The sequence below is a fragment of the Eptesicus fuscus genome, chromosome 11 (assembly GCF_027574615.1).
Source record: "Eptesicus fuscus isolate TK198812 chromosome 11, DD_ASM_mEF_20220401, whole genome shotgun sequence".
Taxonomy (NCBI): Eukaryota; Metazoa; Chordata; class Mammalia; order Chiroptera; family Vespertilionidae; genus Eptesicus; species Eptesicus fuscus.
In genome coordinates, this window is record NC_072483.1 from 8811551 (window position 1) to 8837577 (window position 26027).

The window sequence follows — 26027 nt, forward strand, 5'->3', positions numbered from 1 at the left end:
GTAGACAGTATACACTGAGTGGACAGATTATTATGATCTCTGAACGCATAATAATCTGGCCACTCAGTGAATATATATCTATACTAATAAAAGAGAAAGATGCAAATTGACCGTACCTCCGCTATGCCCACCATCCAATCAGGAGTGAGTATGCAAATTAACCCCAAAGATGGTGGGTTAATTTGCATATGCAGGCATACAGGGACCTGGGTCCTGGGAACATTCTCAGGACCCAGGCTGCTCTGAGCCTGTAGGCCCACGCACATAGGCCCTGAGCTGCCAAGGTCACAGAATGCCCCGGCCACTCCTAGCCTACCAGCCTTGGTTCAGGTTGGCCAGGGGCAGGGTGGCAGAGGCTTGAGCAGGGCCTGACTGGAGCCGGGGGAGCCCTGCCCAAGCTGTGGCACAGGCTTGATCAGAGCGGGGGGCCCTGCCCAAGCCATGGCGGAGGCTTGAGCAGGGCCTGAGCAGAGCCGGGGGGGCCTGCTCTAGCCAGGGCAGAGGCTTGAGCGGGGGCCGGGGGGTGCCAGCCTCGGCTTGCCAGCAGTCCTGCCTCTGCATGTGAGCTGCAGAGGAAACACCTTTTCTGACCACTCATTGGCTAAGCTCCCTGTATGCCACTGGTAATGTTCTTGGTAACTTGGGTAATAAGAATCCAAAAAGGTGATCTAGGGTTTTTCCACAACACTTCTGGAGAAAAAAACGAAGTTCCGCTGCTGGAGGGCTAAGAAATGTCATATCCTGCCCTAGCCCATTTGGCTCAGTGGATAATGCCTTGGCCTGCTGACTGCAGGGTCCGGGTTCTGTTCTGATCAAGGGCATGTACCTAGGTTGTAGGCTCCTCCCTGGCCGGGGCCCAGGTCAGGGCTCATGCAGGAGGCAACCAATCAAAGTGTCCCTCTCACATTGAAGTTTTTCTCTGTCTTTCCCTCTCCCACACTCTCTAAAAATCAATGGAAACATATCCTCAGGTGAGGATAAAAAAAAAAGAAAGAAGAAAGGTCATATCCTATGAAAGACACATCTTGAAAATGCCTAAAGAAAATTGTCATTTTTCATGGTGAAGGGACTGGAGTCTGTGTTGATGAAAACACCTTGGTGGCTGCGGTGGCTGGCAGTGGCTGCAGCAACGGGGTGATGGGTCTGGTGCCTTCCCCTGATCAGCCTGGTCACCTCCTACAGAGGTGACATCCCCTGAGGACTCCAAGTCTGTGAGAGGGGGCAGGCTTGGCTGAGGGACCCCCCTCCCCCAGTGCACGAATTTCATGCACCGGGCCCCTAGTATATATATATATGTATGTGTGTGTGTATATATATATGGCCCAGTGCATAAATTCGTGCATGGGTCCAGCCAGCCTGGCCAGGGGGAGGGGACATGGGTGGTTGGCCGGCCTGCCTGCTGGTGAAACTCCTGGTCAGGGGACAATTTGCATATTAGCCTTTTATTATATAGGATATACACTGAGTGGCCAGATTATTATGCGTTCAGAGATCATTATAATCTGGCCACTCAGTGTATATATATATGGGTTTTGTTTTCTTATCCATTCAGCTATCCTATGCCTTTTGATTGTAGCAGTTAAGCCATTTACATTTCAAGTGATTACTGATAAGTATTTATTTATTGCCATTTTTCTTCATATCTATGAATCTCTTTTCTTCTTCTTCTTCTTAAAAAGTCCCTTTAACATTTCATGTATACTTGTATACTAGTTCAGTAGTAATGAACTCCTTTAGCTTTTTCTTGTCTGGGAAGCTCTCAATTTTTCCTTCAATTTTTTTTTTTATTGTTGACTCTATTACAGAAGTCCCCCATTCTTCCCCTCCCTCACTTTGCCTCACTCCACCCTGCTCCACTCCCTCCCCCCACCCCGGCCTTCAACACTTTATTGTCTGTGTCTATAGTTTATACATGTATGCATATATATTATTTGGTTGATCTCTTCCCATCCTCCCCTCCATCCTCCCTTCTAAGATCTATCAGTGTGCTCCATTTATCCATGCCTCTGGTCCTATTTTGTTTGTCAGTTTATTTTGTTTTTTAGATTCCACATGTAAGTGAGGTCATGTGATAGCCTTGTTGCGTAAAGTAATCTTGGTTGTAGGTCCTTGCTTTTCATCCCTTTGAATACTTCAGGCCAATCCCTTCTGGCTTGAAATGTTTCTGTTGAGAAATCAGCTGACAGTTGTATGGGAGCTCTCCCGTAGGTAACTGATTGCCTTTCTCTTGCTGCTTTTAAGATTCTCTTTGTCTTTAAAACTTTGGCATTTTAATTGTGATGTGTCTTGGTGTGGTCCTCTTTAGATTCATCTTGTTGTGGCTCCTGGATTTGTGTTTTTTTTCTTTCACCAGGTTAGGGACGTTTTCAGTCATTATTCCTTCGAATAGGTTCTGAATCCCATGCTCTGTCTCTTCTCCTTCTGGTACCCCTAGTATGAGGATGTTGTTATGTTCTATATTGTCTCAGAGGTCCCTTAAACTATCCTCATTTTTGCCTGCTTGTGGCTCAGTGGTTGAGCATTGACCTATGAACCAGAAGTTCTCAGTTCAATTCCCAGTCAGGGTACATGCCTGGGCTGTGGGCTCGATCCCCAGTATGGGGATCATACAGGAGGCAGCTATCAATGATTCTCTCTGATCATTGATGTTTTTATCTCTTTCCCCCTCTCTCTTTCTCTCTGAAATCAATATATATACATATATATGCTAAGGTGACCAGACGTCCCGCTTTTGGCGGGACAGTCCCGATTTTTAACAATTTGTCCCGCGTCCCGCGGCATTTTAAAAAAGTCCTGATTTTTGGAAAGAATGCACGGCAAGCTAGGGAACGGCAGGAGAACGGGAAGGGAATATACGGTTTTTGGCGGCCATGTGGCTATTTAGCCAGGATATGAGTTTTATATTATTTTTGTTAATTTTATAATGTTAAACTTTAATAATAACAAATAATTGTTGAGAACTGATTATTGAGAACTGCTTATCAAAGTTCGCATTGTTGATCAGTTGTTAGAATTCGACCACCATTGTTTGGACTTAATGAACAATGGCATTTTTTGGGATTGGCAACAACGAAAACATTTAGTAACTGTCTCTCAGACATACACATCGTACTGCGTGCTAGTGAGCTAGTTAAACAAGTGATGTCATTACAAATCAGCTATTCAGATAATTTAGGTAAGTAATTTATTTATTTATTTCATAAATACATAAATTTTCTTGAATTTAGCAGACAGTATTATTTATATTTTATAGTGGCGGCAAAAAGTCTAGCGCCGGCCTTGAAAGTGACACTTACGACTCACGTTATGACAAATTCAGAGGAAAAATAATACAAGTTAGTATTGTTATTATTTAGAAAGAAATATAGGATTAAAATAATTTTTAAAATATAGTTACTTTATAACAATCAAATTAATTTAATTTATAAACTAACAATAAAATATGTTCATGTAATTATGTACCTACTTACTGTGTTTTTAAGCAATATGTATATAATAATTTATAATATAATTTTAAATTATTTTTTTAGATTTTTAACATAGTGAGTAAGAAAAGAGGATGCAAATTCAACGATGATCTAAGAAGTGAATTTCCTTATATTAAAAAAACCAAAAGCGATTACAATATAGACCAAATTTTTAATCAAGAACCCCCCCCCACCCCCCGGGCCGAAACCAGTTTGGCTCAGTGGATAGAGCTTCAGCCTGCGGACTCAAGGGTCCCAGGTTCGATTCCAGTCAAGGGCATGTACCTTGGTTGCGGGCACATCCCCACTAGGGGGTGTGCAAGAGGCAGCTGATCGATGTTTCTCTCTCATCGATGTTTCTAACTCTCTATCCCTCTCTCTTCCTCTCTGTAAAAAATCAATAAAATATATTTTAAAAAAAAGAACTCCTCCCACTCCCATCAATGGTGTCCTGCTTTACCAATGTTAAAATCTGGTCACCTTAATATATATACATATACATATACATATACATATACATATACATATACATATACATATACATATGTCCTATAAAATAAAAGCCTAATATGCTAAGTGTCCAGTTGTCTGGTCATTCATTCAACCAATCAAAGTGTAATATGCTAATGATATGCTAAGGCCGCTCAACTGCTGCTATGATGTACACTGATGACCAAGGCAGACACTCCAACTGGTAGGTTAGCTTGCTGCTCGGGTCCAGCCAATAGAGACTGAGCAAGATGGGCCAGACATGCCCTGGAGCCCTCCCACGGTCCCTCCCCAGCTGGCCAACCTCCCGTGTCCCTCCCTGCCCTGATTGTGCACCGGTGGGTCCTGTGACCTGGCCTGAGCCATCTTGCAATCCGGGAACCCTCATGGGATGTTGGAGAGCCAGTTTTGGCCCGATTCCACAGGCCAGGCTGAGGGATACCACTGGTGCACAAATTCATGCACCAGGCCTCGAATATATATATATATATATATATATATATATATATATATATATATATATATATATATATTTTTTTTTTTTTTTCCTGCTCTGATTGTGCGATTTCTGCTACTTTTTTTTCTAAATAGCTAATTTCATCCTCTGCTTCATAGCTGTTGATTCCTTCTGGTGTATTCATTTCTTTTTTTTTTTTTAATTTCTTTACTGATTAAGGCATCACATATTTGTCCTCGTCCCCCCAGTTCCATCCCACCCCCCTCCCCACACATGCCCCCACCCCCGTGTTGTCCTTTTTTTTTTTTTTTTTTAAATATATTTTATTGACTTTTTACAGATAGGAAGAGAGAGGGATAGAGAGTTAGAAACATCAATCAGCTGCCTCCTGCACACCCCCTACTGGGGATGTGCCCGCAACCAAGGTACATGCCCTTGACCGGAATCGAACCCGGGACCTTTCAGTCCGCAGGTCGACGCTCTATCCACTGAGCCAAACCGGTTTCGGCCCCCCTGTTGTCCTTAATCGCTGGTTGGGCACACAAGTCCTTTGGTTGATCTCCCCCTTTACCCCCACCCTTCCCTACCCTCCCCCCGAGGCCCGACAGTCTGATCCATGCCTCCTTGTTTCTGGGTCTGTTTTTGTTCATCAGTCTATGTTGTTCATTATTTCCCCTAGATGAGTGAGATCATGTGCTATTAGAAATACACTTATAAGAACCGAAAATGAGACAAGCAATAATGGTTATAGTGACAGGCAAATGAATCAGTCTGTAGTGAGTTTCTTTCTGGGCCAACAGTTCTTTTGAGACCCAATTTCAATGTCCAACAGTTCCTTATGTGTACATGTCAGCACTGACATTTCAGTTCTGGATGGTGGACAACTGGTGGTAATGCAGGTCCGACTCTGTCTGGTTTGGTCCTGGGCAATCTGCAGTGATGCACAGCTGCTAACTGCTAGTATGGGAAGGCCACATCAGCATCTTCCATCTCTGGACTGCTTCTCTTCTGTCTTCATGGCTGGAGTAGTCCTGTCGATTCCTCTCTTGCTAGAATCCACATGGTCTCGGAGTTGTTTGGTGTATTCATTTCTGACTGGTTATTTTTTTAAAGCTTCTATGTACCTTTTTGTGTTTGCTTCTTCTTTGTTTATGTTCTCACTGACTTCATCCTCTCTTCCTTTAAGTTCTTTGAACATCATTATAACCATTGTTTGTTTGTTCTTTTTAAATGTTTTTATTGATTTTAGAGAAGTAGGATGGGAGAGGGAGATAAACATCAATTGGCTGCCTCCTGCATACTCCCTACTGAGGATCAAGCTTGCAACCTGAGCATGTGCCCTGACTGGGAATCGAACTGTGACCTCCTGGTTCATGAGTCAACCCTAAACCACTGAGTCACACCAGCTGGGCTATAACCATTGTTTTGAATTCTCTGTCTGGTAGATTGCTTGCCTCCATTTCATTTAGTTCTTTTTCTAGGGACTTCTCATATTCTTTCATTTGGGGTATTATTTCTTTATTTCCCCATTTGGCTGCCTCTCTCTACTTGTTTCTGTGTATTACGTGGATCTGCTGTGTCTCCCAGTCTTGGTAAGCTGGCTTCATGTAGTAAGTGTCTTGCAGTCTCCCTGATCAAAGAAAAATTCCCTTTATGTGGGCTATGTGAGTCCTCCTGTCGCAGTTGTTTTGATTGCTGACCCATCTGTGGGTGGAGGTGACTCTCAGGCTGGTTAATATGAGGATTTGCCCTGACCACAGTGTATGAGCTGCTGTGCAGGGGGCTGACCCAACAAAGCGGAATTAACCACAGCAGAGTCTGGTGTCTGCCAAGATCTCCCTCTGTGTGTGCCGCCTGTGGAGCTAATTGGGTCATGCTGTAATGTGGTGTGAAGCCCACCGCTGTGCGTATTGGTTATGGGGCCTCTTGGGAGGGACTTGTGCAGATCAATGTCAGGCACTGCCTGTGACTGGTCCTGGGCCACTTGTTTGGAGCTACAAAGCAACCCACAGTTTATGGCTGCCTCTGGGAGGTAGCAAGTTGCATGAAGTAGATTCTCAGTGAATCACCAGATAGTGTTGAGTGATGTTCACCAGATTGATATGGATTCAAACTTGGCACCAGTGCTGAGTCTAAGGCCACTCAGCAAAATTTCCAGGGTACATGAAGGCCAACCACCACTGCTAGGTGCACTCAGATCTTTGTGGTAAGATTGGGTCTCAGGGGACTCATCAGATGTGGCCAACAGAGTTCATTAGGACCAAACAGACCAAGATGTGGCTGTGTGAAGGAGGTAGTCTGCACAGGATAGTGGCACTGGTTGGTATGCAAGGAATCAATGGCTCCACCCTGGAGCCACACTACTCAGTTTCTCCATGATTTGGCCAGGACCTCCTTGAGGGCCTTCCAAGAAAGTCTGCACTGCAGGCCTTTTTACCATTTCTGAATCTGTTCCTTGTAAATTATTTTTCTCCTATGGGTCATATTTACTTGCTTCATTCTACTTATGGTAATTCTTGTTTGGAAAATGGGCATGACTAATTCAATTTTGTTGAATGATATTTTTAAGTGCATTTTTTATCTGTCAGGCAGTTAAGTAACTAGTGAATTAATTTGATCATTTTAAGAGTGGGTTTAAAGATCTTTTAGATGAGGGTAAAATAGCCTTCATTCTACAGTTTCTTTAGTCTTACTTCTAAAGTTTGACCTTTATTGAATGCCCTGTATTTTCAAAGAGACTTCTCTACTTGCCTAAAAATAACTTGAATTATTCCCATCATTGTGGCCATCTGTGGGGATATTCATGTTAAAACTCGGTAATTGTCTTTCCTTAAATGTTTTTCTTGTTTGGCCTCATGGAATTTCACCATATTCTGTGACTTTTATGTAAATTTCTTGAAATCCCTCTCGAGGTAATTTCCTCCTCTGGGACTTTGCTTTATAGTGTCAAATGGCCCCAACTTCCTAAAGCTCTGATATGTCTCCCCAAGTAGCAAGATTACCTGTCCTTTTTGGGTTCCATATTTCTGTACCAGTTTATAAATTGCCTCCACCTAGAAAAACTTGGCTTATGGTAAGACTCCCCTCACTTATTTCTCGCTCTTTGCAGGATTACAGTCTTGTTCTACTTTGGTCTAATATTGTAAAAGTTGTTTCCTACATTCTGTCAAACTTTCTAGTTATTTACACCAGGAAGATAATTCTGATCTCTTTTACTCCTTCATAGTCAGAAGCAGAAGTCCAAACAATTTTTTAAAAGTAGATTAAATTATGCCGAAACCGATTTGGCTCAGTGGATAGAGCGTCAGCCTGCGTACTGAAGGGTCCCAGGTTCGATTCCGGTCAAGGGCATGTACCTTGGTTGCGGGCACATCCCCAGTGGGGGGTGTGCAGGAGGCAGCTCATCAATGTTTCTAACTCTCTATCTCTCTCCCTTCCTCTCTGTAAAAAAATCAATAAAATATATTTTTTAAAAAAAGTAGATTAAATTACAATAACAAAAAACATTGAATGAGGAATTCACCAAAAAAGAAATATTCATGTACAATAAACATGTAAAAATATATTCAATCTTGCTAATTATATTTCATATACACACCTTATTACATGAGAAAATTTAAGTCCTAATATCCAGCAGGGAAGAAGACACACTTACATTATTGATGGAATTGTAAAGTGGTACATATTTTTGGAAGCCAATTTTACAGTATCGATCATAATATAAATATACCTAATGGCCCCAGAAATTCCACTCCTTGATATTTACTCAATAGAAATGAAAGCATGCCGGGTCCGGGTGAGGCCATGCGCCCCTGGATCCGGGTGAGGCTGGGTCCCGGGTCCGGGTGAGGCCGCGCGCCCCTGGGTCTGGGTGAAGCTGGATCCCGGGTCCGGGTGAGGCTGTGCGCCCCTGGATCCGGGTGAGGCTGGGTCCCGGGTCCGGGTGAGGCCACGCGCCCCCGGGTCCGGGCGAGGCTGCGCGCCCCTGGGTCCGGGCGAGGCCACGCGCCCCTGGGTCTGGGTGAAGCTGGATCCCGGATCTGGGTGAGGCCGTGTGCCCCTGGATCCGGGTGAGGCTGGGTCCCAGGTCCGGGTGAAGCTGGATCCCGGGTCCGGGTGAGGCCGTGCGCCCCTGGATCCGGGTGAGGCTGGGTCCTGGGTCCGGTTGAGGCCGCGCCCCTGGGTCCGGGTGAGGCCATGCGCCCCGGGGTCCGGGAGAGGCCACGCGCCCCTGGGTCTGGGTGAAGCTGGATCCCGGGTCCGGGTGAGGCCGTGCGCCCCTGGATCCGGGTGAGGCTGGGTCCCGGGTCCGGGTGAGGCCAAGCGCCCCCTGATCCAGGCGAGGCCACGTGCTCCCGGGTCCGGGCGAGGCCACGCGCCCCTGGGTCTGGGTATAGCTGGATCCCGGGTCCGGCTGAGGCTGTGCGCCCCTGGATCCGGGCGAGGCTGGGTCCCGGGTCCGGGTGAGGCCGCGCCCCTGGGTCCGGGAGAGGCCATGCACCCCTGGGTCCGGGTGAGGCCACGCACCCCTGGGTCCGGGTGAGGCTGGGTCCCGGGTCCAGGTGAGGCCGTGTGCCCTGGATCTGGGTGAGGCTGGGTCCCAGGTCCGGGTGAAGCTGGATCCCGGGTCTGGGTGAGGCCGTGCCCCCCTGGATCCGGGTGAGGCTGGGTCCTGGGTCCGGGTGAGGCCATGCGCCCTGGGGCCTGGGTGATGCTGGGTCCCAGGTCCAGGTGAGGCTGCGCGCCCCTGAGTCCGGGTGGGGTCGCGCCCCTGTGTCCAGGCGAGACCAAACCAGAGGGAGTCGGACCTGCATTACCACCATTTGTCCACCATCCAGAGCTGAAAAGTCAGTGCCGACATGTACACATAAGGAACTGGTGGACATTGAAATTGGGTCTCAAAAGAACTGTTGGTCCAGAAAGAAACTTACTACAGACTGATTCATTTGCCTGTCAGCATAACTATTATTGCTCATCTCACATTCGGTTCTTATAAGTATATTTCTAGTAACACATGATCTCACTCATCTAGGGGAAATGATGAACAACATGGACTGATGAACAAGAACAGACCCAGAAACAAGGAGGCATCGATCGGACTGTCGGGCCTCAGAGGGAGGATAGGGGAGGGTGGGGGTAAAGGGGAGAGATCAACCAAAGGACTTGTGTGCATGCATACGAGCCTAACCTATAGTTAAGGACAACAGGGGGGTGGGGGCATCCGTGGGGAGGGGTGGGGGACGGGAATGGGGGGATGAGGACAAATATGTGACACCTTAATCAATAAAGAAATTTAAAAATAAAAAATGAAAGCATGTGCCCATGAGCAAATTTGTACAGCAATGTTCATAGCATTTTTATTGATAATACCCCCAAACCTGAGAATGTCTCAAAACCCAGCTACCCATTAAAAGGAGACTGATAAAGAAATTGTTGTATCAATAAATGGACTACTACTACCAATTAAAAGAAACAAGACACACGGATGAATCTCAGACTTTCTGACTATAAACAAGTCTTAATGTGTGTATGCATATACACACATACATGTATATTCATTTCATTTACACAAAATTCTAGGACAGGCTAATGTAATCTTTGGAACAAGAAATACTGATTGTCTTTGGTAATGTTAGGGATTGTATTGTGTCTACCCCCACAAAAGACACATTGAAGTCCAAAACCTAGTACCTGAGAATGTGACCTTATTTGGAAATAGGTCCATTGCAGATGTAATCAGTTAAGATGAGGTGATACTGGAGTAGCGTGGGCCCTGATCCAATATGGCTGGTGTTATAGCAGCATGGGCATGTAAAGCTGCAAAACACAGGGAGTGTCCTGTGAAGATGGGGAATTGGAATGACATTTAAAAGCCAAGGAAGGTCTGAGGCTACCAGAAGCTAGGAGAGACATGTGAGTAGATCCTTTCCTGGCACCCTCAGAGAGAGCATGGCTTTGCCTCCACCTGATGTTGGACTGCTGGACTCCATCATTGTGAGACAACAAATTTTTGTTGTTTTAAGCCGCCCAGTTTGTGGTACTTTGTTATGGTAGCCCTAGGAAACCAATAAAGAAAGGAAAGAAATGGACTGGAAGGTGAAAAAGGAAACTTTCTTGGATGATGTTTTTCTATAAAAGTTATGCATATAAGCATATAAGATCTTTAGATAATATCTTCCCACCCCCCACCTCTTCCTTCTGAGATTCGTCAGTCTGTTCGTCATGCCTCTGGTTCTGTTACTCATCAGTTTATTTTCTTCATTAGATTTCTTGTTTATTTATTTTTTTAGATTCAATTGTTGATAGATATGTATTTATTTCCATTTTATTGTTTCTCCTCCTCCTCCTTCTCCTCCTCCTCCTCCTCCTCCTTTTCCTCCTCCTCCTCTCCCTCCTCCTCCTGCCCCTTTGTTTTCATCTTCTTCCTCTTCTTAAAGAATACCCTTCAACATTTAATGTAATACTGCTTTGGTGGTGATGAACTCCTCTAGCCTTTTCTTGTCTGTGAGGCTCTTTATCTGACTTTCAATTCTAAATGCTAGACTTGCTGGGTAGAGTATTCCTGACTGTAGGTCATTGCTATTCATCACATTGGATATTTCTTGCCAATCCCTTCTGGCCTGCAAAATTTCTTTTGAGAAAATAGCTCACAGTCATATGGGTGCTTCCTTGTTGGTAACTAACTGCCTTTCTCTTGCTGCTTTTAAGATTCTCTCTTTGTCATTAACCTTGGCATTTTAATTATGTGTCTTGGTGTGGGCCTCTTTGGGTTTCTTTGGTTTGGGACTCTCTGTGCTTCCTGGACTTGTAAGTCTATTTCTTTCACCAGGTGGGGGAAGGTTTCTGTCATTATTTCTTCAAATAGGTTTTCAATATCTTGCTCTCTTTCTTCTCCTTCTGGCACCCCCTTAATGCAAATGTTGGTAGGCTTAAAGTTGTCCCAGAGGCTTCTTACACTATCTTCATATTTTTTCATTCTTTCTTTTATTTGCTCTTCTGATTGGGTGTTTTTTTGCTTCCTCATATTCCAAATCATTGATTTGATTATTGGAATCTTCTATTCTACTGTTGAATCCCTGTAAATTATTATTTATTTCAGTCAGTATATGCTTAATTTCTGACTGATCTTTTTTTATGTCTTTGACATTCTCACTAAGATCCTTGAAAGTCTCATTAAGTCCCTTGAAGTTCTCAATGAGTTCCTTGAAACTCTCATTAAGATCCTTGAGCAACATTATAACCATTGTTTTGAACTCTGTATCCAGTAGTTTGCTTGCTTCTACTTCATTTGGAGAGTTCTTCTGTTCTTTCATTTCTGACATGTTTCTTGGTCCCCGCATTTTGGCAGCTTCCCTGTATTTGTTTCTGTGTATTAGGTAGAGCTGCTATGTCCTCTGGAATTGGTAGAGTGGCCTTGAATAGTAGGTGTCCTGTAGGGCCCAGTGGCTCAGTCTCTCCAGTCACCTGAGCTGGGCACCTTAGATATGCCCCTGTGTGGTCTGTGTGCACAGTCTTTTTATAGTTGAGCCTTGATTGTTGTTGATGTCACTGGGAGGAGTTGTTGTCCAGGTCAATTGGCTGTGAGGACCAACTGCAACTACAATGTAAGAGTTGCTTTTCAGGAGACACCCCTATGAAGCAGGACTTGCTTCAGTGGGGCCTTAGTACTGAGTCTACCCTTTGAGTGTGTCACTTGTGGATATGTAGAGTTGTAATCTGCTATCGTCTGAAGCTGTCCACCAGGTGAACTGACTCTAGGGCTCCTGGGAGGTGCAGAGTCAGCCACTGTCTGGGGTCACCCAGCAGGAGCTACAGACCTATATGCAGATGGCCGCTACTTGTATTGGGCTTGGAAGTGCCCAGACGAGGCCCAGTTTTGAAGTAAGGCAAGCTGGTGGTAGTGCCAAGTCTTGGACCTCTTGTTAATAGGTATGGGGCATGATGATGCCAGCTGCTGCTTGTTTGAGAGACTTTAGGAAAATCTGAAGACTAAGCCAGGACAGGCCATTCATATGGAAAAGTTTCTGCAAACATCTTTGGTGGGACTGCAAATTGGATGGGGCGGGGTTTATCACTAGGGTGGAGTGAACAGTGTGAGCCAGACTGATGGAAATTGAGATATGGCTGCCAGTCAGCTATGCAATAGAGAAAGTCCTAGCACAGGAACAAGGAACCCTGTGAGCAACCCCATCTGGGAGAAAGCCGTCCCCGAGTTACTCTCCCCATGCTAGACAATCCCATTCCTCCCTGTATTTCTTTGGTTCCCCTGATGCTGCTGCCCAGAGCTGGAGCTCAGTGGAAGTGAGACCGTGTAAGTTCATGTGCCAGCCCTTTAAGAGGAACTGCCTGGGTCTCCAGCAGCCTCCATGTCATTCAGCCACAGTCCCCACTGTCTTAAAGCCTAAAGTTATGGGGACTTTTCTTCCCAGTAGTGGAATCCTGGACTGGGGGTCTGGTATGGGGCTGGGACTCCTTGTTCCTCACAGGAGACCTCTGCAGTGGAGATATCCCTCCCAATTAAAAAACACCATACCAATGTTAATCTCATCATCAGAGTGTCTCCAATAAAATCAAACTGAAAGGACTGCAGAGTCTAAGAAAATTTCTGAACAGCTGAGGAATAATCAGTCCCTATGTGGTCTCCACTTTCTATCCTTGGTTATCCCGGTTCTCTCTCTGCATTGTGTGTCATAGCCACTGGTCATTCTGTTCATTCCACCATTCCGGTTGCTGGACTTTTATATGTATAGATTATGGTAGAAACCCACATATCTAATGTGATAAGAAGTAATGGTTGGTTGAATAAAAAAACAACATTTAAAGGAGAATTTAGAAAACACATGTATTTCATTTTAGCTAAAGACATATCCTATATAATAAAAGGCTAATATGCAAATCAACCAAATGGCAGAACGACTGGCCACTATAATGTGCACTGACCACCAGGGGGCAGATGCTCAACACAGGAGCTGCCCCCTGGTGGTTAGTGTGCCAGAAGCTGGGCTCACGGTTGATGAGCAGTGCTAAGGATGTCCGACTGGCGGCTTAGGCCCGCTCCCCCCAGAAGGACACCCCCAAAGTGCTCCTGGACTGTGAGGGCACAGGCCAGGCTGAGGGAACCCCCCTCCCCCCAAGTGCACGAATTTCATTCCCTGGGCCTCTAGTAAATGTATATTCACTTGTGACTCTTTTTATGTAAGGTGTGAGCCCAATTATAATCCCTTAGTCTTTGTTGCAAAAAACAGACACCAAGTGCATTACCTACTTTTGTCTGTTAGTCTCTCACCTATTCCTTTTTCTTTTATTCTCTCATAATTGTCTTGCCCATACTATTTTTAATAAATTTTTAAAGAATAAAGTTTTAATGACACAGTTATAAGGCTTTTGCAAACACCCTACCCTCTCTTTCTTTTCACACTCACATTTCATTGGCTTATATAAATCATAGTTAAATATAATAAAGGCAAACACATTTGCATAAGCAGGTTAGCAAATAAACACATGTTTTTCGTTTTTGTAAGCTTAAAACTTAATTGCTGGAACTAGAAGAGCTCCAACATGACTGAGAGCAGTCCACAGTGGCCAGGGGAGCACACAACAGGAAGATAAGTGTCAGTACTGAGTAGGTTAGTTTGATGGCGGTTAAGAGAGCCTCAGTCATAGATGGCAAGCTAATAGGAATTAGAACAAGTTTTTGCAGGTATACCCCAAACTCAGAAGTCATTAAAAAGATAGATACATTTGCTTACAAAAGTATTAAAAATATCATACCACCTGAGCCCTCAAAAAGAATAGTCAAAGATCACACCAAAAGAAACAGATTTTGCAACATGACTAATTTCTTTAATTTCCAAAATCTCATAATGAATAAAATATCATACGACTTGATATAAAAATGATAGCAATATGAAATTTAGAAAACAAGAAATACAAGGGGTCAGTAAATATAAAAATCTGCTTAATCTTGTAGAAGAAATACATCAAAATAAAATGTTTCATTTATAAGGTGAGCAAAAAAATTAAATATGATAGCAGTTCTAATAAGAATGCGTGGAAACATTCTCATATGCTTTGGTTGGAAGCATAAACTGGTAGACTCTTCTCTGAGAACAATTAGATAATATTTATTAAAATTTAAAAGTGTAGGTAGGTGTCCTATGACTTAGCAACCCCACTGCTAGAAATGTGCCCTATGCATATACTTGGAGTGATTAATAACAGTATTTGTATAAGAATGCTCATTGTAGCACTGCTTATACAGTATAAACTAGAAACAAGCCAGGTGTCCATCAAGAAATTAATTCTATGATGGAGTACAAGTTAGTGATTAAAAATAATGAGGTAGACCTGAATATGCAGATATGGAAATATTCCCAAGATGACAAAGCAAGCTGCAGAATATATTGTACAACCTCTCTGACATTAACAAAATGTGTGTGTACACACAAATGCATGCATGTTTTCCCCCCATAACAAGATACAAGCAATTTAACAGAGGTTGCCACTGATTTGAGGGAAACTATCCTTAGTTGTGGACAATGTGGCTTTCAGAACTCCTTTTGGATCTTCCTTATATTGTTTATATTTTTATAATCATAAATGTTTATTTTTGTCTTTTTAATATAATTTTTGATGTACAAGTATTTAAATATTAATGGATATTTTCTCTAAAAATTATTTTCTTTCAGATGAAAAATGGCATGCTTAACTGCACTTGGGGAAGATATGAAGCAAGCTGACTCAGGAATAGAAATAAAGTTCCTTTATTTTGATTGATAAGATCTTACATTAGGAATACCAGAGTAGAGGGGCTGGTGCTAGATCATCAGACATTCTTCTAAATGTCTTCTATTTCCTACACACCCTCTCCTTCCCCCAATACAGCCCCTATGTGAGCCAGTAATTCTAGAAATGTAGCCCTTAGCATTCTCCTAGTCCCTTCCCATCACCCATTAAATGAACATAACCATTGTCAGAGAAGCCCAACAACAAAAATTCCCATAAAATAATCTTCAATACTCCTACACTTTAAATTACTAAAGCACATCTTTATTTAGCAATTGAATAATTAAAAGTCACAGCTAGAGTTTTTTTCACGTTTGTACCTGGACAACTATTTCTCAATCAAATGAATATGGCCAATAAAATACATTTTATATAACGTAAGTCATCTCAGGACTAAAACAGTTTTAATGCATCTTAATCCTGTTTGCTGCTAGTATTCTAGGTACTTTTACATGAATTAACAGTAGGGGTTATAATTCCACTGATATTAAGACAAATAACTACACAGGCCTTTCGAGCATACAGTAAGTTACATGACAAACACAGTGATTTCAAATTACCCAGTGTTGACCAAATTCAAGCTTACACATTAAAAACAAACAAACCCTAAGCTTCTTTGCCTCTTAATTAAGGAACAAACCCTATTGATGGAGATATATTTTTGTAAAGTGGGAGAGGAGTTAGTTTAAAAAATTAGAGAGATAATTCCATTTGCTACAAGTTCAGTACAGTGAAATGTGAAATGGCAGCAGAAATGGAAAACTATATTTTAATTAGGAAATAAACTAGACTTTTAAGTAAGAGACTTTTTGCCTTTTATATTTACATATAGCACCTGTTACAAGAAAAAAATCCAAATTAAAACACCCTCTACATAGAATTATAAACATCACCAATGAATATATAGTAAACTATTTGTCATAAAATTAAGCCTACACTGTAGAAAATAAAGACTAGCTTTTCTTATTGGAAAAGATTACAACATGGATTGTAAGTGCAACGGCATGATGCTGTAGAAACACTGAATTGGGCAGTTTTAATTTCTTAAACACATATATTCTAATGATAGAAAACTGAAAACAGCTTAATGTAAACTGTTTTTACTCTTACATCCTGCCCCTGGACACATATCTGATGTGTCAGGTTTTTGCCCCCTTCAACTTATTTGTGGTGCAGTATTGACTTAACCCCTAAGTACAACACAAACCTAAACAAATGGATTTCCAAGTATTTATGTAATGTACAAAAATGCAAAGCAGAAATGACTGTTATAAACCAAACTTGGCTGAAGCTAGGTGAGAACTCAGTGTCCAGCGACATAGTCAACTGGGCAGCCTCTATTGTACTAAATAAATTACAGAAAAGCGGAAAAGCTAAATATCACACAGTTACCTTTTAAATATCAAATGATCAAGAGATCATTTTTAAAAAAAGAGAGAGGGAGAGATCATTGTAAAGCACTTAAACTTGGGTCCAATCCAATGACCTCTACATACTAACCCATTACATTTTTTTCATATTTACAGGACTCCTAGGATATTTTTAAATGTATAAATCAAGTCAGTAGTAAGCATGAAATAAAGTGCTACTATTTGAAATTCAAGGAATCAATGTCAGCATTAAAATCTGGCCTACTCTACAGAATACAAGAAAAAATGAAAAATCTTGCCAACTCACTAAAGATGGGGGCAAGAGAATCCCAGAATTGGGTTGAAATTTTCTTGCCCAGAAAGGCAAATAACTGGAACACTGTAATTCAAAGTAAAAACTAAAAGCTTCTTTTAAGTGTAAGGTAAAATGGGCTCAACTGTGACTACAGTAGATTTGGGGAAACCACAAATCAGTACCTATTGGGTCTAAGATTGTAAGCAGGGTGAGCCCCTTTGATGGCTTTATGATGACAATTTCATTTAGCAATGTGGCATTTTAAAGTTATCACAAATAATACCGCTAAATTTGGAAACTCCCAGGGTTAAGGGGCCCTGAGACTAATCTTTTAATAACTGTTAACAAAAGTTAATGAAGAAGAGATCACCTCAGTTGCTCAGGGTACTTCACAAAGACTCAACTGTAAAAGGGGAAGTAATGATTTTTATTTTTTTTTTACAAGTTGGAGGGTGGAAGCAAGGTGTCAAAAGAATCAAGGCCCCACTGAGTCAAGTTTAATAAGTAATAATAAACACTACCCTTTAAAGAAATTGTTGAATAAATCCATCATACTAAAGATGTTGGCTTAAAATACAAGGGGGGGGGGGGAGGAAAGAGGGAGGCTTGGTTGTGTTTTGCTCAGTTGACTTAATTAACCCTTAAACATATAAGACAAGTCAGAGTTGGGCTTATCTGTCTGATACTGAGAATAAAAAGGCAAAACTCTTTGTCAGTGGCCTCTGCACACATTTACCGTGCTGAATCTTAGGCTGGTTTTCTGGCTTCATTCAAGTCACTCTCTCACAGTGATGGCATTTGTGGCTGCAGTAGTGACAAAGCCTGAGAACTTTCCTTCAAGGTCAACAAGTCAGCAGAATGTTTTCCCTCACACGAAATGAACCTTCCACACTAGAGCAATCTAGACTTCAGTTGTATTACATTTAAAAACAGTATGCAAACATTTTCTTGAAAGTTCCTATTCTAGAGCCAAAGCAAAGCAAAATGAAAAAGAATGTACATTAATTTGAAATATGCCTCAACAATGACTGCTCTTATTTTGTTAATCTTCACCAGAGGACATTTTCCCATTGGTTTTTAGGGAGAGTGGAAGAGAGAGGGAGACAGAGAGAAACATCGATGTGAGAGAAACACATCGATGTGAGAGAAACACATCGATTGGTTGCCTTCTTCTGCAGGAGCCCTCGACCAGGGCCAGGGTTGGGGGAGAAGCCTGCAACGTGCCCTGGACGGGAGTCAAATCCGGGACCCTTTGGTCCTCAGGCCGACTCTCTATCCACTGAGCCAAACTGGTTAGGGCAATGACTGCTCTTCTTTATAATGAAATTACACTTTCTTCTAAAATTGCATTTTCTGTAATGAAGTGGAATACACTCTTCCTTTCCTTTTTAATCCCTCACTGACGTTTTTTTTTTTTTTAACCAAAGAGTATCCCTATAATCAATTCATAATTTTCATAACATTGAAAGATACATTCATTTTCTTTACAGCATGAAAGACAAATATCATTGTTCCTTTTTAAACAATAAAGTAAAAGTTAAGTTTCAATCTTTTGCCCATAGAAAAATATTTTCTGTATCATTTATACCACAATAGGAAAACTTGACAGTATTTAACTAAAACTTCTATGAGCACAAGGTTTTAAAATGTTTTCATTCCTGTATTTGAAATTTTGAAAGGTTTCAGGAAGTTAAACATGAGGATTTCTTCCTAAAATTGTAGCCTTTAACTTGAACTATTACTAATACCTTTCACTTTGTAAATTTAAAAAATATCAGTTTACTTATTTATGAAATGAACCATGTGTAGTCAGTGTTGATGAATTGTACCCCAGCAGATACTACTTCTGGCTGCCCATTTAGCTTGCATTACTAAAATGAAAACAATGAATATTAAACTTTAGAAATCAACAGGAAACTGCCACAGAAGAACATACAAATAAATAGCAGCAAATTTAGATAGGAAACAAGAAATAACAATTGGTATTTTCACCAAAATTATGGAAATAAAATGTCTAATTTCTGACTGAAATAGGGCTTGTTTTTGATAACATTGAAAGGCTTATTGTAATTGCTACTAAGAATGAAATCTGTATACAAAAAATTGTGTTGATCATAGTTGTAGACATTGTAAAGAAAGCTGAACCCCCAAAATTCAATTTAGAGATTCATTTCAAGGGCTCTTTATAAAATTGCTGTAATTATCTATTAGCAGTTAGCCCTAAAATGTTTTATTATGTAAGTGTGTTTCTACATAACTCAAAGAACTTTACAAAATGGTTGCTTGTGTTGTGATCACACTGAGGCACCATGGATCAGTAATTCTGATATTTGATTCAATTAATACAGTGGGTTTCAATTAACTGAGCTATTTTACTTGGAGGAAATAACACAAACACAAAATGCTGCCAGAACAGTGGTGGGATAGTTGAAGCAAATGGGAAGTAAGCAATGCTAATAAAGTCACTTTGTGGATGTGACAATTACATAAAAGCAAACTGTGGCATAATTTATCTTGGTCTTGTCATGTTATTAAGAGTTGTTTATTCCAACAAATATTTACCATAATGTATTACTCTAAGGGACTTTAAAGGAAAATTCACCTGAACTACAAAATAAATCATAACAAAATAAAAGAGATGTAAACTTACCCCACATTACTGTAGTATAAATAATTTTTATGAATTCAAACCTACTTTGGCAACCTTGCCGTCAGAATATTTTAAACATTCAAAACACAGATATTAAATAGAACACTGTTAAAAATTGTTTCCTTCGCTCTTCCTCTTAAGATTATAAAACAAATAATGCTTTAAAATTCTACTACATGTTCACATTATGCACATAAATTGATTGCAAGTGGACATCTATTCTAAATCTTAGTTTTATGTTGTAAGTGCTTTTAAATATTAGCCTTCTAATTTGCATTTAGAATGTTTTTGCACCGCACACACAGCTTAAATAAAAGCTTATGATTTGCCAAGGAAGCATGGCTAGCAAACGGGATCAGGTCCCAATGAGGACCACTTCGAAAAGTCTACTTATTTTCTAAACTAAGTGACATCAGTGAAATCACTGCCTGAATATAATTCTTGCGCTGAAACCCTAAAATTCATGAGAATTTATGGTAATCACATACGTTGCCTAAAATAACAGAGTGAAATTAGATAAAAATCTTTCAGGTTCCTTTTAGCTCTAATGTTGTACATAGTACTGCCAGTGGAAACAGGAGGCTTTTGCTCCAATACCTGATTAGACCTGATCAGACCTGCCAACAAATTATAAACAACTATACAGTTAAAAAGGAGGCCACACAAAGGAAATCAAAATAGATGCTGTTACTCTGCAACTATTTTGAATGAGTGCACTGGTGTAACAAATACTGCCAATCCTTTTTGTGAATGTAAAGTCTATTCCAAAATATTCCTCATCCTGTGTAGTGAGTGCTGACACAAATCAGATGCTCCAACATACATTTGAAATGAACATCGTAAAACCATCATAAATCAGAGAGGAAAGGTTTTCACAAACATTTCTTAGCATTTAAAAAAGCCCCTGGTTCACCAATAACTATTTCTACTTGTGAGAGTAACAGTCAAGGTTGATTGACTGGGGGTGGGGGGGTGGGGGGGGGGGAGGGGGACAGTAGTTTAGCTACAAGAAATCTGGCATTTTTATCACTTGGTGTTACATGATATGAGTGAAATCTAGACCTATTTGGTGTACCAAAGCTAGGATGATTCTAGAACCCTACATAGATCAATAAACAGGTTAAAATTTCTTAGGTATAATGGATAAAGTCTTATCTATTGAGTGAACAGGGAAGCATAATTAGCATATTTTAAAATTTAAGACCCCAATAAATGTGCCTTTAAAAAAGAATCTTTTTGTACATAACAATACTGACAGAACACCTCCTGGATGAACAATGGATATACGCGGGACTTAAACACTGGCCTTAACTGTTAAAAAGGGCAGCAGTGCTCATTGCCAACAATGATTAATCTCAGAAGTGTAAGCATTAAGCCCTAAAGAACATGCCAACCATGCCACTTACCTGTTTATCTCTATACAACTGCATATTTGTTTTTAAATCTGCGGATGTCATATTCTATCCACATTGCACCGACCAATTTTCTTTTTAATTCATGTGAAAAAACTGCCCAAACAGTTTTTAATTATGTAGTCCTGAACATGATTTCACTTTTCAACTGATCATCATGTCATATAGCAGCCTATATTACATTTATCTGTTGTCAGAGAATGGAATGTTCAAATAAAACTACAGTTTATTTACTCTTATACTGACTTGACTATGAAATTCAGAAATAGATAAGAGAGATTCTCTTAGACATACTGGTTATGTTTACTATTCTTTTTAGAAAACTTAAAATATTTTAATAATAATTTATTTGGTATCTTGGCTATTAATGATTAGGACTTAACTTCCTAAAATTCATTATTATGGATTTTGACTATCTGAAAGAACATCATTTAGATTATACTGAAGATTTTAAAATGTACATTTCCCTCCTCATACTAAATGGCATCCCAAAATATCCACCATTCAACCCTAAATTTTATCAATACTATTCTGAAATATTCAGAAAACACCAGTAAAAGTCAATTTCAACCATAATCCATATAAAATAATTGTGTAATTATAACACTTCAATAGGTGAGCAAATTTCCATTTAAATTAAAACAGCAATTTTAAAGTTCTATCTCCCTGTAGACTTAAAAATTAAAATAAAAAAACCTGAAAAGGAAAATATACAAGTCCTTAAAGGGCATCAGATCCTCCATCAGGTAGGACAGCCAACATTCTCCATGAATTAATATGCTTATAACCTAGTAAGTACATGTAAATTGGAGTAACTTAATGGTATACAAAAATGACCAGAAAAATCCTCATTTCAGTTATGGAGGGATTTCATTTCAGTTACTGGGGGATAATACTCTGAAACAAGTCAAAAAATGTTTCTCATTCCTTGTTTGAAGTATCCTAACTAATAGACTAGTGTGAACAAATTGTGATATGAACTGAAATGAATGCTGAAGAGTAATAATTCTGTTAGTAATAGAAATAAGCAACTAATTGGTCTAACTCTAGCTTACAGTATCAATATGTTTAACTTTAATGTGCATATTAGATGCCATTTCTAAAGTGAGGGATAAAACAAATATAAATTTGAAGAATAAAGCAACTTTTAACTTGAGCTGCTAAACTGTAACCCTTGTCTTTCAGGAAAGGAATGTGCAGATTTAAACAATTCCATAGCAGCAGAACGCTCTCAGAAGAACACAAATTACCTTTGCTTCCTGTGACAAAATATAGAAACACAATTTCCTTACCTTTCTTTGACTGCATACCTCTCAATACAAGAAGTTATTTTCAAATGTGAACTGATTAAAAATGCATAAAGATGTAAGTGTACAGTATACACACATACCTCCTAGTGGGTCAAATGAGTGCCTCTTCATTAGACATACAAAGATGTCTCAAGGCACTTACGGGGTTAAGACATAATACATGCATTCCTTTATATCAAGTACATGAAATCACATGATTTGGAATAAGCCAACCTTATGGTAAATATATTACATTATTAAATTCAAGAAAATTTGTAGATTCATATTTATATTTTCTGTAAGATGCTGGTAAATGGACAATGTGCAGCATTTCCTGGGAAAAGCAATTCCACCTTTCTTCTTATGAACAGCAGGTCTCTACAGGGGGAGTGTAGGGAAAGATGTGCTGCATCCATAGGCAGTGTATTGGCTAATATTGAAAATGATATTGCTAAAATTTAAAAAATAAAATCTGGTAATCAAGTAATACAGTAAGTACACGAATCACTGCAAACACCAGAGCTGGCTCCTGATGTTTACTTCTTTTTGCTTTCAAAGTACAGGTGTGTAACAGAGATGATGAGAATTCTGAGCCTTGTTTGTGGCAATTCCTCCGGTAGGGGTCTGCATGGCACCACTACAAAATTTCATAAGTTACCCTGAACATACTCAGTTATTCACTATTTGTTTGAAACAGAGCATGAAATAGTCTTGAAACACATGAATTATAGGTTTTGAGAGTGACTTTTTTTTAAAACATAAAGTGCAACAGTGCTGAAGTTTTCAGTTTTTGTCAGTTCTTCATTTTTTGTTTAGATGCCATTTCCTGCAAGCAGTATTATGGCACAGTGAATATAACTGGAAAGCAGTTTTCTAACACATACTCCAGATTTTTTGCTTGCTTATTTATTTGATGATGTTGTTAAGGGTTTAACAAATCCTTCTTCATAAACTTTCAAAATAGCTTCACATACAAATCTGTATTGACTCTGAAAAAGAAAATATGAAAAATAGAATTGATTAGAAAAACTGGAAAATAAAACAAAGAAATGACAAAAAAGTCACTTGACTTGCTTATAAAAGAAATACAAAGTAAAACAGCACAGGGATATCATTCTTCATGAACAGACTAACAAAAAATAACAGTCTGGAGGCATCTCCCCTTCTAGAAACCACATATAAGGAACGCTGTAAAAAATAAAATTTCGAGGCTTGATCAGAAAAAAAAAACAAAAAAAACCCCAGTCTGACAACATATTTTGTTGGCAAAACTCCCTCATGCATTGCTAATATTCCTAGCATTGCCACAATCTCTATAGATGGCAATTTGGCAGCATCTAACAAAATTACAGTAATTTATCTATTGACCCAGCAATCCTACTTTTAGGAATCTATCAAAGATAAACTAGAAAAAGAAATTGAAAACGTATATTCATAAGTGAGGCTATTATATAATTTATAATAATTAAAAAGTAAAAGCGGCCCTAACTGGTTTGGCTCAGTGGATAGAGTGTCGGCCTGCGGACTGAAAGGTCCCAGGTTCTATTCCAGTCAAGGGCATGTACCTTGGTTGCGGGCACATCCCCAGTAGGAGGTGTGCAAGAGGCAGCTGATCAATGTTTCTCTCCCATAGATGTTTTAACTGTCTATCCCTCTCCCTTCCTCTCTGTAAAAAAATCAATAAAAAATATATTAAAAAAAAAAAAAAGTAAAAGCGATCCACTCGCCATCAGGAAGGGGCCTGGTGAGTAATCTGTGGCACATCCTCACAGTGGATACAATGTATTGGGGGAGGAAGAAGTCTAAAGACTACTATAGAATGATTGCAAGATATGTTAAGTAAAAATAGGAAGGTAGAGAAAACAGCATATAATTTGTTATTTTTATAAAAGAAAGGAGGATATAAATTTCTATCTCAATATATGGGGTGGGGTAAACGTAGGTTTACAGTTGTGAGCACACAAAACACAGGATTTATTCTTGTATTATAAAAGCAAGGGAAGGATACTAGTATACCATTAAAAAATGATTTCCTATAAAAGAAAAAAAAATAAGGTTCAGGAGAAGGCTAGAGACTAGACTTCATTGAATACACTTCCTTCTTTTACAGATTTTACTTTGGAACCATATAAATATACCCCATAATTAAACCATTAATTTAAAAAAATCCAAAATTGAAAATAACATGAAACAAATCAATGTGTATATCTAGCTGATGGCAGAACTAAATAGAAAGGAGCGATATCAAGGGACTTTGAAACAGTAATTTGACTGTATATCTTTTGTAGAATATACCCAAAAAGCAAAAAGAACTGTAGAAAAATTTTAAGTTATTTTCAGTAACCATACTGTCTGTGGTAGTTGTGTTAGTTTAGTTGTTCTGAGATTGTTCTTGTGTAATCAAGTTAAAACAAATGGGTATTTGTGATATTCTAAGTCTTTCATTGCTGGTATTGCAGAGAACCAGCTTTTTTGTTAAAGAAGAAAGGTGGTAAAGATGTAAGGTAGAAGACATTAAGTAAAAACACTGTGCTCCTGAATTTGTATTGGAAACGCCAGTATTAATTCATAAGTTTGTTTTCCTACTTCTGGCTATTGAAGATTTCTATAGACAAATACCAACACTAACCCTAAAGCAATAGGAAACCTTAGTGCTCACAGGTGCTCCCTAATAGAATCCTATCTAATAATAGAGTAATATGCAAATTAACCATCACTCCGTGACAAAAATGGCGGCGCCCATAGACACAAGATAGTGGCGCCCAGGAGGAACCAAGATGGCGGCAAAGTTAAACAACTAAACTGCCACCTCGCACAACAATTTCAAAAATACAACTAAAAAACAAAACGTCTACCACCATGAACCACGGGAAAGCTGGCTGAGTGGTAGATTTACAACTAAGAAGAGAAGGGAGCGCAAACGCTGGAGAGCTGAGGTACGGAGGCGCGCGCGAAGCAGGCTGGTGGCGGGCAACTGGGCACGTGGCTTTTCTTCAAACCGAAGGGAGACAAACTCCCGATCACTCTGAACTCCAGTTTCTGGGGACACGCGGGGGACCCAGACGCCTACAGGGAGAAGCTGGACTCTCGGCCATCGGTCGGAGAGTGAGTGACTTTTCTCAGAGGTGCGCCTAGCAATCAGGGTTTGCTGCGCTGGAGTGCGGGACACGGGGACTTGGAAACATGGAAAGGCAGAGACGGCTGAAGGCAGCCATGGCCGTTGGCCACGCCCCAGCCTAGTGACGCCCTGAGACCCCGCCTGCACATTCTACAAACCCGCCCAGGCTCCACACAACGGCTTTTACATATAAATGGCCTGTTCTGTGGCAGCTCAACCAAATTAACTGCAGCTCCAGTCAGACTGCTCCAAAACCGCCCAAGAAAAGAGGAGAAAACTGTAGCTCTTACTGTAGCTTCTGCTGGGAGGCCTCAGACCTGCACCCCATTGGAGATCCAGACACTAGGGTATCTAGTGGTTGGTGTGGATGACACCAGATTTCAACCACTCTCATAAGGGACACATTCAAGAGGCAGACTCAGTGAGCACCAAAGCCCTACTGTGTCTCCAGCACAGCAATTCTTCTGTTATAGACACAGCAGGTCCTCACAGCCAATTGGCCTACAGGTCAATTCCTCCCAGTGTACCAACAGCAATCAAGGCTTTTAACTACACCAAGACTTTCCACTCAGCCCACAAAGGGGTGTACTAAGAGCGACCACCTAGAGTGATTGGGGAAGCTGAGTTACCGGCCCCTATAGGTCACTGACCACACAAAGCCACTCCATCAACACAGGGAGGCAGCCAAAATGCGG

At 40.5% G+C, this 26027-nt stretch overlaps 1 protein-coding gene across 1 annotated transcript in view; it reads right to left on the reverse strand.

Annotated features, from left to right (window-relative positions):
* Positions 1 to 22556: 22556 nt before the first annotated feature.
* The window catches only part of PTPN4 (protein tyrosine phosphatase non-receptor type 4), a 246720-nt gene continuing 243249 nt past the window's right edge, over positions 22557 to 26027 (reverse strand). Inside the window, exon 28 of the mRNA XM_054723364.1 lies at positions 22557 to 23203. Within this exon, the coding sequence (XP_054579339.1) occupies positions 23117 to 23203 (87 nt within the window). The 3' untranslated portion in view covers positions 22557 to 23116. The remainder of the gene's footprint in view (positions 23204 to 26027) is intronic.